Source organism: Anopheles gambiae, chromosome 2 (genome assembly GCF_943734735.2).
Source record: "Anopheles gambiae chromosome 2, idAnoGambNW_F1_1, whole genome shotgun sequence".
In the NCBI taxonomy this organism is placed as follows: Eukaryota; Metazoa; Arthropoda; class Insecta; order Diptera; family Culicidae; genus Anopheles; species Anopheles gambiae.
In genome coordinates, this window is record NC_064601.1 from 82,983,803 (window position 1) to 82,998,174 (window position 14,372).

General features: G+C 42.5%; 1 protein-coding gene across 2 annotated transcripts; it reads left to right on the forward strand.

Moving 5' to 3' along the window:
* The first annotated feature begins 785 nt into the window (after window positions 1-785).
* Window positions 786-13,475, forward strand: LOC1276030 (D-aspartate oxidase). Of its 2 annotated transcripts, none has more exons than XM_315337.5 (5): window positions 786-936; window positions 4,573-4,863; window positions 12,201-12,324; window positions 12,419-12,564; window positions 12,767-13,475. In XM_315337.5, exons 2-5 carry the CDS (start codon window positions 4,676-4,678, stop codon window positions 13,311-13,313), a joined length of 1,005 nt encoding a protein of 334 aa, XP_315337.3. In that variant the 5' UTR covers window positions 786-936; window positions 4,573-4,675; the 3' UTR covers window positions 13,314-13,475. The 2 variants fall into 2 exon arrangements, with proteins under 2 accessions (XP_315337.3, XP_061498685.1); XM_061642701.1 differs by lacking the exon at window positions 786-936 and adding an exon at window positions 1,219-1,511.
* The last annotated feature ends 897 nt before the right edge of the window (window positions 13,476-14,372 follow it).

A 14,372-nucleotide genomic window follows, 5' to 3' on the forward strand; every position in this document is an offset into this window, starting at 1 on the left:
CAGACAGACACTGTTGTTGCTAGTGATGGATTTTGTAGCGGATTGGTGTGCGCGCAATCATAGTATGGATTCGCAGAAAGCATAATTTGATCGGAATCCCTGTACATCGGGCCAGCCATTTTAAGGGGGGGATGAGATTGCCCTTCGCAGATGGTGGAAGCGTTTGAAATCCAATTCTTCCCGTGTCAGCGTCGACATGTTGTGATTGCTTTCCCATTGAAAATTAACAGTTCGCGTAATTTGAGAAATATAAGAGTTACATCACCTTCCCGTCCCGGCATCACCATCCGTTCCTTTCGCCACATGTCAATTTGGTGCCCTGGTTTGAAGAGTTCCAATTGTTAATAATTAAATTGCAAAACAAATGCTCCAATCAATCCGTTGTGAAAAGGTTAGAAATATTGAATTTAAAATCTATTTGAAAATGTAAAATAAAGACCCCTGCTTTCCATGGCCAAGCTCGTATATGTCCAAAGCGCGAATAGACAAAGTGGCAATCGATTGACACGCTACCGGTACGACCAATCGAGTACCCGATTAGATAATGGTCTCATACAGGCGGGGTAGTAATAAATCCTTGACCCCTAACCGTTTCCATCTGTCCAGCGGCTCTTAAATTTTGTTAAACAGAACCATACTCGACAAATACCATTGAACCGCTGCTCCTCTTATCAATGCAAAAGCCAACGACGGCGATCCATCTTGGTGTGTGTGCGTTTGATTGCTTATGATTTTGCGCCGGCTGACTTTTGTTTGCCTCGAAGAATCCTCCCGGGTGTATGTGTATTGCTTCCCGGTTCGTCTTATCGCAAACTGTGTGCGAAGTACGCGAGCTGCTTCACTCACACTAACCGCGTAATCGCCCTATCGTTGTCGAATCGACCAGTCCCGTTCCAGCTTCTCGACCGGCTGCATCCTTCAGCTTCGTCTGTACAGGTACGTTGGAAAGGTGGCAGGCCAACCACAGTTTCACCATTGTCGCCGTTGCAGCATCCCCGAACGAGTCGCGCTTGAACGCAGCGTGTTGCGTATCGCGTAAAGTTACACAATCAAAGGCTGAAGCTGCTGCGTGAGTTAGGTCGTTGCCATTAGTGACGGAAGAGGAAAAATAGAGACCGATCCCTCAGGTGGGTATATAAAAATAATTTTCCTCAGTGCGGAGAAAATTATTTTTGCGCCGATACTTCGTGCGTGCGTGCGTGCGTGTGCTTGCGACAAATGCTCTGTCTACGTGAGAGCAAAGCTGTCAAGTCTCGCTCTTTTCCACTCTCGGTGGGAGTGCTGTTTGCCCCGCGATGCCGAGAAAAGGGTTTGAGAGCGAGTGCGTTCCGTTGGTCTCCCTGCCGGTGATTACGCAAGAGATGCAACCTGTTCCCTCTGTGGTGGATTCTAATAACAGAAATAACGCGCAAACTAACGGTGCGAGGAAGCGAATGAAAAACAAAAAGTCCCTCACTCACTTCAACCAGCTGTTGATTTCAATGGCAAGGCCATATGATTCATATCGGATTGTAAGTGATCGGTTTCAGTGGAGGAGAAGATGTGGAGGAGGCAGTGTGTGGCGTAGTGTCGTACATTTTCCACCGTGCAGAAGGTGAAGCTGTGGTGCAATAGTGTGTGTGTGTATTTGTGTTTTGGGAAAACCTTTTCCACGAATTGTTCTAATCCGATGAATGAATTGTTTTGCTAGGTTTTATACGTCTTCTCAGTTCTATTTCTATTCGTAGAGCAAGAAATGAAATGGAATCGTTCTGAAAAGGAAGCATGTGCCATTTTCGGACCCCACCTATCAGTAACAAATAGATTGTGCTTATATTTTACCAGACAAATCAAATCATGCCGTACTGCAGCTGCCTCACAGCACTTTAGTAACCTTTATAAGAATGGAACTCTGCCAAATGGAGGAATGAGCCCCGTCTATTCATTTGTTTGTATTGTGATTTTTAATTGTTTAGCATGTTATTTTAACATGTAAACAGTTTGTGGTAGACATGGCATCAAGGTGAGATCTTGAGCCAAGAAGTAATGGCGCTAGAATGCGCAAACGTTTAATTGGTACATGTAGTTTGATAGTTTATTTTATCCCCGAATTCTTCAAGAAAATGATGAAGATGGCGGAAGAATTTGGTATAACTGCTGCCGCCATATATTTAGTGTTACATTAGCTGTACTGTTTTAGAATGCGGCTTTGTAATATCAATTAAATTTGTGCGTCTACAATAAATGGATTCTTTGTTCAATATCATGATTGTTCATTAAACTTACTATCGTCGCCGTTAAATTGAGATTCTAATTTTAATTATGTGCTTCAATGTTTGTCTATAAGGTACCAACATTCAATGGTGTGCATAAATGTTTGACTATTTTGGCACAAAGCAGCCAATGTTGGCATCTAGAAGCAATCAAAATTAATTCATCACACTTAATACATGTTACTAAAGTGAATAAAAGTATGTAAGCTTATATTTTTTGTGACGTATTAGATACATTTTTATAACAAATTTTCACAGTATTATTGATACTTTAAAATGTATGCCACCTCAGCATACATGACAAATATACATTGAAAAAGCTAAAAACAAGATACTATTTTAATCACATAGTTTTTTGTTGTTGTAATACTTAGATTAAAATTTATTGCATTATTGATTATGTGAATTGCATTGACTCATTTTAGGACTCACAAATGCAGCTTGGAAACATGGTAAATAACAATACTGACCTGCAGTCAAAAATGTATGCTGTAGAGATAAAAATTGATAGCAGCGAGGCAAAATGTGTGCCTTGGAACCAAACATTTGGACACACTGTCATACATTTTAACTTAGTGGTCAAATTTAGCAACAATGAATTTAGTATCGTCGACCTACTTCTAAAAATTGTTTTATTACCTTTTCAATAACCAATTTAAGTTTTAAAGAGCGCAATGAGTGTTGAAAATAAATATACCTTACTACACTTTACCATAGAAATTAATTTCAATGAAATCATTTCTAGGGGCTATCCATAAATTACGTAATACAAAAAATATAATTTTAACCCTCTTTTGGTTCGGTACGACGTTCCACCATTATGAGATTTGACTTGTTTCAAACTAGTTTTTTGTATCAAGTTTGAAATCTGATACATGAATTCATGTCAGCAGTCTGTTGTAACCCAGATGCTAAAGTAGTATCAAAGATATATCCTGAAAAAAAAACTAATCCTCATTCGTTGTGTCGTTGGAAAAGATTTTATTGAAGAAAAATATTCTGAAAATATAGTTTGTATCAAATGAATTTTTATAATACAATTAAATATTAAACTTGTAATTGATTTCATACTGGATAACAACCAGTCCGTCCTTGCACGGAGTACTACGCATGGCAGTGCATTGGCGAGGATTGGATGAAGTCACGGGATGATTTAATTTTGGGTTGCATCAGTTGCAATGGTACGATAAATCCCTTCGAACCCGTCTTGGGGAATGAATGTTAATAATTCAATCTACCCAAAAGTGTATTTGTTGTAGATTCTATTCCTGGTTGTAAAAAAACATTAGTTAATCCCTGAAGCGAATTGTAGACTGTAACTTACAGGGTTTCGAATCATATAAGGGAATAGTTCAATCACTTAGGGGAATGTTACAAATCGGTAGGGGAATGTTGCATGCAAGCTGTGGAAGTTTGCAATATAGGGGAGTGTTGCAATCAACAAGGGGAATTTTGCAAGCATACTGTGTAGTTGTCATCATATTGTGATCACTCACAAAGCTAGAAAATTTTGTGTACTATTAGTATATGTTCGTTAAGGTCATCCAGTTTTAAATTTGATGGATAAGGGTGCTAGTGACATCACCATTTATTGGGCAGTTTCTTTGTTAATCTGCAAACCGCATACTACTCAAAAAATTATATGATAATTCAATATGACCAATAATACGGCTGGTCGTGAAGTGCTGCACAAGATAATGATTTTAATGACTCTGTATTAATTTCTTGTCGTTGTTCTAGCATGTAAAATATTATAAAATAAAAATAAAATTAATATTATTACTATAGTACGTCCCTACAGTTGCCTACAGTAACAAAATGTCACGTGCGCAATATTGACCAAATGATTGTACAATCATAAATGTGTTCCCCGTAAAAAAAGGCTTCCAAATTTCACCACCATCCTTGCCTTAGTGCTGTTTGGTTGTTGCGGGTTTCCACATAGCAATATGTAGCTTCCATTTATTGCTAGTTTATATTTGGAAAATCGACCTTGCTCCACAGCGTATGTTACGAGCTGCCGCCGTTGCCTGGCTGATTCTATTGAAATCTATAATAAAATCGGTTCGAATTTGGGCTACGGCGGCACCGAGAACGAAAACAGGACATCAAGATAGCAACATCCAACCGACAACCCGGTGGTGCTAAACCGAGTTTAGCAGTACACTCAGCTGGTGTATCAACCAACCGACCACAAATCGATAGGAAACTATTCCTCCCAATCCACCCCGAGTGTCTGTCCCGCTTTCCCATTTGCACTCCTTGGTGGGTTGTTTAATGTGTTTGGTGCTTGGGCTCTCTTTCTCCTCCTACATTGCAGGTGTATAGCTTTCCGTCAGCTTCAACCGTATCCTTGGACGGACGGTGGATCACAATCCAGTGGACTTGGTGAACGGTGGACGCAAAAAAAACCCTTATCGACAATGAATATATGCGTCGTCGGGGCCGGTGTCGTCGGTTTGACGACCGCACTGGAGCTACAGCGCGAGATGCGGAACGCCAATGTCACCATACTCTCGGACCGGTTTGAGCAGGACACGTGCAGCGACGTTGCGGCTGGCCTATTTCGCCCCGGAACCAGCTTTTCCGGCCCGACCGAGGAAATAACCAGGTAAACAGCTAGGGGCGGGGTGGAAACGCGAAGAGGGTCCATGAGGGGCGGAAACGTTGAACCCATTTTCACACTCGACCCCGGGTCGACGACGGTCCATTGACTCACACTATCGTTTTCGCTCCTGATTGTTTTACAGCGCAGGATGACAGAGTAAAGGATGGGTTTTTAAATTATGTTTCGTGTATTTCTCTTTTGCGAACACTAGGTGTGATATAAGGCTGTGCTTGTATTGCTACCCGTGTATCAGGGAAAACCGCACGTTTTCCTTAATGAAAACCTTTTATTACAACAGCAAGAGTAGTTCAGTATACTGCCGCCACTGTAGTCCACTTACCCGTTTGACTCAAAGTGGTGACCACCGGTGGTTGGAGCCCATCATGTTGCCATCATTTTTCATTTTCGTCAACGTCAAAGTCTTTTGGTGCGTGAGGAACGGTTTAATTTTTCATCCACTAGTCCTTGTTGCCAGCCGTGTTTTCCTCTACGACGGCTGTCGAACGATTAGTAGCATGGAAAAGTGTCGAAAGCAGGACACAGGGAGTGATGGAGAGGGGGTTAAATCACTTTACCATATCGATGGCCGGCACGGCATCATGCGTTGAACGTCGGAACTCCGATGAACAGACATCCTTGATGCTTTATTTAAATTACCAACCGTTCGGTTTAGTTCGATGGAATTGGTTTGGAGAATGTTTGGTTTGGTATGGTTTCAAGATTGCACCAGTGCCTGTAGCTTCTATTTTGATAACTTGCGGGGCAACTCGTGACTTATTGATTGACGTGCAGTTCGGTTAGCAAAGTCAATTTCTTTTCGACCTAAGAGAGACTTGGTACGTTTAGGTTTATGTTTGAATGAAGAAACTGTTAATTCAAAGTTGAATAGACTGGGACTATGTACCGGTGGTAAAGACATTGGGATGTACGATACAGAACAGTATTTAAATCATATATATTCTTCTTCTTCTACATTGGCACAACAACCGTTGTCGGTCAAGGCCTGCCTGTACCCACTAGAGAAGTGAGCTTGGCTTTCAGTGACTTCTTGTTACCATAGCAGGATAGTCAGTCCTACTATGGTAGGAGGTCCTAGCAGGATTTTGGCACGGTCTATTCGGGGCTTGAACCCATGACGGGCATGTTGTTAAGTCGTACGAGTTGACGACTGTACCACCAGACCGGCTCAACTCCAGATTTAAATCATATATATTACTAACTGTCTATTTATTTTCTATTTATTGTAGATTGTGTATTGTCTATAAGAAATATCTTAATTTTTATGATAAACTCAAGAAGCAATTTCTGCAATTTCATCCATAATTTTCAGGATTGCAAAATATACTAAACATTTTTGAAGTATCTCTTGAAATTAGAATGGTTTTAACCATAAAACGTGTATTTTATTGTTTTTGTGTTTAACCTAGTTAAACTCCATTGCTGGTCAATTATTTGTCTCTAGGTATATCTCAGGACTCCTGAGTCAGGAGAACATGTGTACATCGTGTTTTAGCTTTTAATCTTTAATAGAGTCTCTTAATAGAGCCGGTCTGGTGATACAGTCGTCAACTCGTACGACGTAACAACATGCCCATCATGGGTTCAAGTCCCGAATAGACCGCGTTTCCATACGTAGGACTGACTATCCTGCTATGGTAACAATAAGTCACTGAAAGCCAAGCTCACTTCACTAGTGTGTACAGGCAGGCCTTGACCGACAGCGGTTGTTGTTGTGCCAAAGAAGAAGAAGAAGGAGAGTCTCTTACTTTATCTAAAGACGATGGCATCATTTGTACAACATTTCATGATTTGAGCAGTTAAATAAAAAAAGGTTTTGTTATATTTAAAATTGTCGAAAAGATGCAAAAATGAAAAGATCCTATAAATTCATCTTGACAAGACCTGGACCTGGAGATAATTTTAAATCAATCTGAGAGAGATCATTGTTGCTTTTAACATAACTACCTCACACTGACTGTTTTGTACAAAAGCTCATAAGATCCCTTTTTTTGTACAAGATGTGCAGGATAAGTTCTTTTTGTGGAAATGAACAGCATACATCTTTTGACATTTTTATTGAATTGTACAATGGTTTGTAATTAGTTTCTTACCATATTGAAGATAGAAAGCTCGATAAGAGAAATGATCTTAACGGTTTCTTGAGTTCTGTATTTAATGTATTTAATGTTTAATGTTTAAAGATTGGATCGAAGTAATTGTCTCAAAGTAAAGTAGTATATACTTAGCAGTACATTATTTTTGTTTAATAAAATTAATAAATTAATTTTGTTGAAATACTTAACTCACAAGTATTTATAGAAACTCTAGAAAGAATTTTAACTACAAAAATGAAGCAAAAATAGTTGTACTTAGAAGAAAAAGTGATTAAATATTATATTTTGTCATAGGATTAGTAAGAAACGTCTGTAAGTGATTTCGATGATGCAGTGTGATAAATGATAAGAGATCCTATACTGATAGTTTAAATTTGATACCTCAGCCAATTGCTCAGTGGTATGAAACGATTACAAAAACAAATCGATAAGTGTGCTACAAAATTTAAACTGCTCGTCCATATCGGCGACCAATATCGAACCCCGATCGAACGGAAAGTGGGTAAGCGAATCGAGTCGGAATCGATGATGGAACCAACATCAACCGTACGTGTGCAGTGATTCGCTCCATTAGACACCTGTCGAAAGCTATGGCCAGACAGGAAGGAGTGGAAGGCAGCCAAAGGGAACTCCGGTTTCTTCTTCCTGCTTTGCTCGGTCGGGGTCAGGTCGAGCGAGTCGAGAACACGACGCCGCTTCGAGACGCGGTCACGATCGATAGGATTTCGTTGCCAACTGGTTGGTGGGGGGTTGGTAGGTGTCTCTTTAATGCGCTGTATACGCTGCACCTGTGCGGAACTACCCACAGCCGACAGCCACGTTTGCCAATTGTGGCGTATCGTTGTCGTGCGGGGCGAGTGTGAGCAAGCGACGGAAGCAAGCAGCAAGGTGACACGGCCTCCTACCCGCTGTTATTCCCCCCCCTCTCTCTTTCCATTAAGTTACGTAATTTACACCACGACGCAAAGCTGATTGGTACGAAAAGTTGGTAAAGGAGAAATTTTGCGCCAACGGCACCAGGGCAAGGGAGCGCTCTCCAATACGTTCACCACGTTACTCATCCACCCCGTGGGTTCCCGTTTTTCAAGTGGTCATTCTTCCGTGGTTCGCATAGTTTATGCTTGGTTGTTCTTTTAGCCAGCGCTTTTTACCCCCAAAACCCCCTGTGCCCCGTTGGGCCAGCTATTTTTAGCAGAGAGTGTGTGTGCGCGCGCTTCCGCCTTCGTCCGTAGCTTCCGCAACCGGCGACGGGTCCATCGAAACCACCATATTTACTGCACACCATAAACACACGATAAAGCAAAAGCGTTTGCAGCTTGAGTGGAGCGGGGGGGGGGGGCAACATTGCTGTGGAGAGTGGGCGGGGGTTTGAGACAAGTTTGAAATTAGGAATCCAACGCGTTATTCAGCGTGGATTAGAAAAATGGCACCTCGACGAATCTAACGGCACTGGTTGCTGGCGAAAGCAGTGTTGGTAATAGTTTCCGTCCCGAATGCCATCGCATTTTGGGCAACTAATTATTTACATTATTTACGGCGCGAATGAAGGAAGTTGTCTACTTTGGACATTGTTTAGATCGTTGCTTAACGTAGAAGAGCCAACTCAAGCTATGGGAGTGAAGGGTTTGCTTGACTATTACAGGGTTCACCAATCCCATCCGGCATCGTAATTTTGCAAGAGTTTTGCGATCACGAATTTTGCGACCAAGAATTTTGAGATCAAGAGTTTTGCGACCAAGATTTATGCGACCAAGAAGTTTGCTACCAAGAAGTTTGCAACCAAGAATTTTGCGACCAAGAAGATTGCGACCAAGAAGTTTGAGGCGAAGAAGTTTGCTACCAAGAAGTTTGCAACAAAGAATTTTGATATTAAGAGTTTTACGACCAAGATTGTTACGATCAAGAATTTTGAGATCAAGAATTTTGAGATCAAGAATTTTGCGACCAAGAAGTTTACGACCAAGATTGATGCTTCCAAAATCCTTTTATGTTTTATTCTTTACTATGACCAATTCATACTTTACAAGACTCTAAATTGAAATGGCATTGCCCAATTGAGAGTTTACGTCGCCCTAATGAGTATTTACGGCGACCGAAACGCTTTCACGATGCCGGATTGGTTAGGTAAACCCTGTATTTATTTGGGCAATGGGGTTGGGAATTTTATTCCACAGTTTTATAGTGAGATTACATCTACTGGTGCCTTTTATTCCAAGGAAGAGTATTTATGTTAAATCAAATTCCAATTTGTAGTGCTTTTGAATAAGTCATTATCATTTTTTGATCATATTATTATTGTTTTAATTACATTATTTCCTTGTCAAAAAAAAAAAAAATAAAATAATTAAAATTGTTCCCTATATTCATACAAATCATATGAAACGAGTTAGAATAATGCTGTTTTATGTTTATATTATAACATAAGAGTTGGATTTTCTCTATATTTTGGATATCTATATTTTAGCATTTGATTATATTGGATTGGATATCTATATTTTAGCATTTGATAGAAGTCTAATCTAGTTTATGCATTATTGTTCACACGTCCTACTAGAATATCCTAGCATCTTTCAAAAGTCTGCCCTTTTTATCGTTTCTTGAAATGTTTGATCATCCCTTGCCTAGGATGTGAATATCCAACAACTAGTCAGATGGCTTAGATACATGACTGATCAGTCTTTTCAGGCTCACTTATTAAGTGAATCACTTAATCATTAGAATCTTTTTCTCGGAAAATCGCTATTTTGGGAATTGGTTTGATGGTGTCTGCCAGTTGGCAGTTGGCTACTATAGTGTTAGGTACTATTCTTTAGATCTAGATTAAATGTGCAATTTCCTTTTCGGTACCTACACAACGCGACATGTGGTAACGTACAATGACGTCATCAATGTGGGCTTTGTCTTGCTAATCCTCGGTCCAAGGGCTTCTAATTTGGAAAGCTTCAACCACGGCATGACCAACCTTCCATCCTTATCCTTCATCTAATAGTATTTTTTATCCCATTGCAAGATGATATTTTCTGATAGTATACTATATTTACTACATTATTAATTTTTATCCTTTTGCTTTAATTTAAGCGTGTCATCATATTGATTTCCTTTGTCTGACATAAATCGGAATTATTTCAAAGTTTTACAAAAAAAATTGTATTTATCCTACATTGTGTTGGCTGTATTTGTTGATGTTAATTTTAAAACAATTTATTAAAAATTACAAATTAGAGTGTTTCTGCATATTTAAAATGTGATCTTCTTCTATGTGTAATGTGTAACTATAAACCATACAGAAACTGACATAACTTTCGCATCCATTATCACATGAAACTGACGCAAAATAAACTTGATGACGGAATTGTTATCATTCGCAGCGTCGGCTGCGAAGTTGTAAAATACTAAACCGCTGACAGCAAGTTCCGACGTAACACCGCAACAAAACCGATTTCGCAACCAGCTGTTCCGTTTCAACCTGCTTCGACCTGTTTCCTCTCAGTCGTTGGCGGTTGTTGCTACCAGAGTCAACCAGCGAAACGTGCTGATACTAATCACCTTCTGGCATTGATTTCTAGCACGATAGTAAGAAGGCAAAACAGAGGGAAAACAAATGACGAAAAGAAAACAAAATAATCGATGGGACAGTAACGCGTTTCGAATGGCCGAGAGGAAGCCCTTGAGCGAAACCATTTAGTGGGATATGGGACAATATATATATATATGGTGACCCGAACCAAACGACACCACACCACTACAAGAGACCGTCCCTCGGCGCTGCGCTACTAATGGGATAGTCCGGGACAGATGAACACTTTCATATTCAGGCCACACGGCCACGGGGGCCAGGAGGGGCTCGCAGCATAACGTTGCGACGTCCTTGCACTGGCTGCTTTGATTTGTTTGTCTTTGCGTTGAGGTTGAATTGGTTCGGAACGACTCGCAGGAAATGGAGACGCCTAGTGGCGGATAACAATTGGATCGATTTCTTTCGTCGGCGTTGAGCATTCGTAAGCATTAAAGTTATTCCGAAAAAAAACGGAAGGTTTATTTATTTTTAATATAACTTCGGTAAAACTCTAATTGGATTCGAACAATCGGAAACATAAATAAACTTCCTCAACGTTCCAACAATGTGTTCTTGATCACTTATAAACTATCGACACATGTTGCGCACCGTTTTTGAACAGAATGAAACCATTTGCTGAATCTTCACAGTAACGCTCGTTTCACTTACTTCCCTTTTGTCCCAGCGCTACTGACTGGAACTTTTCCGGAGCTCCCAATTAGGCACGAACCCGGAAGTTGCAACGACTGACTACTACCTTCTTCACCTCCTTCCATTTTTTGGCACCAAAGTGTCGGCTAGCGTGTTCTCCCGATGGAATAGCCTGGTCAGTAACGTGATGATTCGTGTAATGTGCCTCAGTCATGCCATCCCGTATACACTGTGGTGTGTAGATGTATTGTGTCAAAACGCTAACCTACAATATGCTGGCAGCGAGAGCTAGCAAGGGTCTCTCTAGGGTGCTTTGACCTAGCGTTTCGCGTGCAAGTTCTGCAACCATCACTCTACCTTCTCGTCTACTAAGTGTGCATTATTAGTGGCGAGTGAGTTTAGTTTGCGTAAATATTTACATACAAAGGACACGACAGCGGCTTAGCGGAGGAGCCGAGCAGGGATCGATCGGTTGCCTCCTCGGTTTATGGGACAAATTATGTACACACACAAAAAAGCGCAGCGAAACTTTTAGTAGAAAACGGCAGAAAGCATGCCTAATATTGAGTTATACTGCAAGCGGTGTAATAGTGTTAACGCCCCCCTGAGAATGCACTTTGTCTTTCTGACCTCATCCACGATAAGGCTCAAAGGGGAGGAAATCGAACAATCTATCTATACGTCTCCCCTCTGCTCCATTAGCAGAGAACTTGCTTCAACACGAGCCTCTTTAAAACTATCCCCCCCCCATCCTATGACAGTGAAAGGTGTTGGGGTTTATGCCGTGTACGCCTCACTCATTTGTTGCTTTCCGGAGTTTATGCGGTCGGCGTTATTGCTTTGGGGCTCTCGTAGTTCTTCATGCCGAGTAGTGGGGTTGGTTCTGTCATTTCCTTTCCTTCCGGGCGTTTTGCGAGGGGCGACCAGGGCATTCCTTCCTTTAATCGACGCTATTCAACATTGATTCTCCTTCACTCACTGCCCCCACCGCTACCACCACCGCTACCTCCCATCGACAGGAAATGGATTTCAGACGCGTACAGCCACTGGGACGAACTGCGCCGGACGGAACATTCAGCCCGGGCCGGTGTGTGCCAGATGTCGGGGTACATTTTTTCCAGCCGAGATCCGGCCATTGTACGGGTAAGGGCCATTGCAATGGGGTCCAGAGGAGAGGGGGGGGGGGGGGGGGAGAGATGTCAGCAAACTAATTGTTAATGGTTTTATGCCTCCATAGAATCACTACATCGAGAAGGTCCTGCCCGTGTACCGTGCCGCGACCGAGCAGGAGCTTACCATCTGTCCGGGCGAATGGAAGTATGGGTCGTTTTTCACCACCATCCTTGCCGAGTGTCGGCTGTTTCAGCCGTGGGCCACAGAAAGGTAGGTCATATTGATTGGATCGGGCCGACAACGGACGGAGAGCATTGAACAGTTACGAGGTCGTCCTGGGGGAGGGAGAGAAAGGCCTGCCCTTTTCCCGGTCCGGCCCCGTCCTGGCACAAAAGGAAGCGATTATTAATGGGTTATATCGTGCTGTGTGTGTGTGTTTTTTTTTCCTCTCTGCTCCGTTGTTGCGCACCAGGTTTCTTGACAATGGCGGACGGATTGTTACCGTGGCGCTGAACAACTTGCAGGAGCTGCGCGGCAAGTACGACGTGGTCGTGAACTGTACCGGTCTGGGGGCGAAGCGGCTGTGCAACGACCATAAGCTGGTGCCGATCCGCGGTCAGGTCATCAAGGTGCGGGCCTCCTGGGTGAAGACGGCGTTCTATGCGGACTTCGACACGTACGTCATACCGGGCTTTGAGGGCGTAACGCTCGGGGGCTGCCGTAACTTCGACAGCTACAATACGGACGTTTCGCGGCACGATTCGTCCGCCATCCGCGAACGGTGCGAGTCGCTGCTGCCGAGCCTGAAGGGTGCGCCGGTGCTGCGGGAATCGGTCGGGCTGCGGCCGCACCGCGATCCGGTACGCGTGGAGCTGGAGCTGCTGCCGACGGCGAATGGCAGCGTGCGCGTGGTGCATAACTACGGCCATGGGGGCTATGGTGTGACGACGGCACCGGGGACGGCCAAGCACGCGGTGAAGCTGGTAAGGGAAGCACTGCAAACCAATAGCAAACTGTGAGGGGAAAGGGAGTTTAAAGGCGAGGGTATTGGGGTGAAATGGGGCGGATTGTAATCATTGCAACCAAAAAGAACTGAAAGAAAATCGTATGAAAAATGTATCGTTTCGAGCAAAAAGTGTAAGAGAAATAAGGAAGAAATTTTAACCATTATTACTGGAAAAGATTTTATTGAATTGTGTCGTTAGTAATTGAGAAATTATACCTTCACTTTCGTTTCCTCTGCTAATAATTATTAACGATCGATTCGATGGCACCGTGGTAAATCTCGTAATTTCCAAAAGAGGACGACACAGAAAAGGTTTAGTGTGGTCAGCATCTACCGGGCCGAGCATTCCCGATCCCGATCGAGGCTAAGCGAAAGATAAAAGTTCACTCTTTCAACGAAGCCTACGATAAGGGACGGATTTTGTTGCGTCATAAAATAATAAAAACGACTGCTTAAAAAACACTTGCAATATTTAGCTTTTTCAGTAGCTTTGAGAGAAAGAAAGAGTCCTGATGCCAACGTTGCAACATCCTGGCTTTCAGTAATATTTACTAATTAGTTTCAAAACAACTTTTCATTGAACAATTTCATTGAGATTTTTTATTAACAAAATATTACTTACTTACTTATCCGGCGCTGCAAACTCTTTGCGGTCTTGGCCTGCCTCAGGAGCGTCCGCAACCGCTCACGGTCTCGCGTCTTCATCTGTCAGTCCGTTATCCCGGCCTTAATGACGGATGCCTCCACGCAATCTTGCCAGCTCAGTTTAGGCCTACCACGTCTCCTCTGTCCTTGTGGACGGCCTAAAAAGACTCTACGGGCTGGGTCGTCTGTTTCCATGCGTACAACATGGTCAGCCCACCGGAGCCTGGCGAGGTTGATACGCTACACGAGAGTGAAGTCGTGACCAAGTGATCAAGAGTTGGGTGCTAAACAAAATGTCATCAAGCATATGATTGGTCCACCAACCGTTTGAGTCTTACCTCTGACCACCTCAGTAGTGTACGTGAGCAGATTTGAGCTTCGTTTCAATCATGAGTGTTCGTGACTGAAACAGTGGCATTTGGCAGCA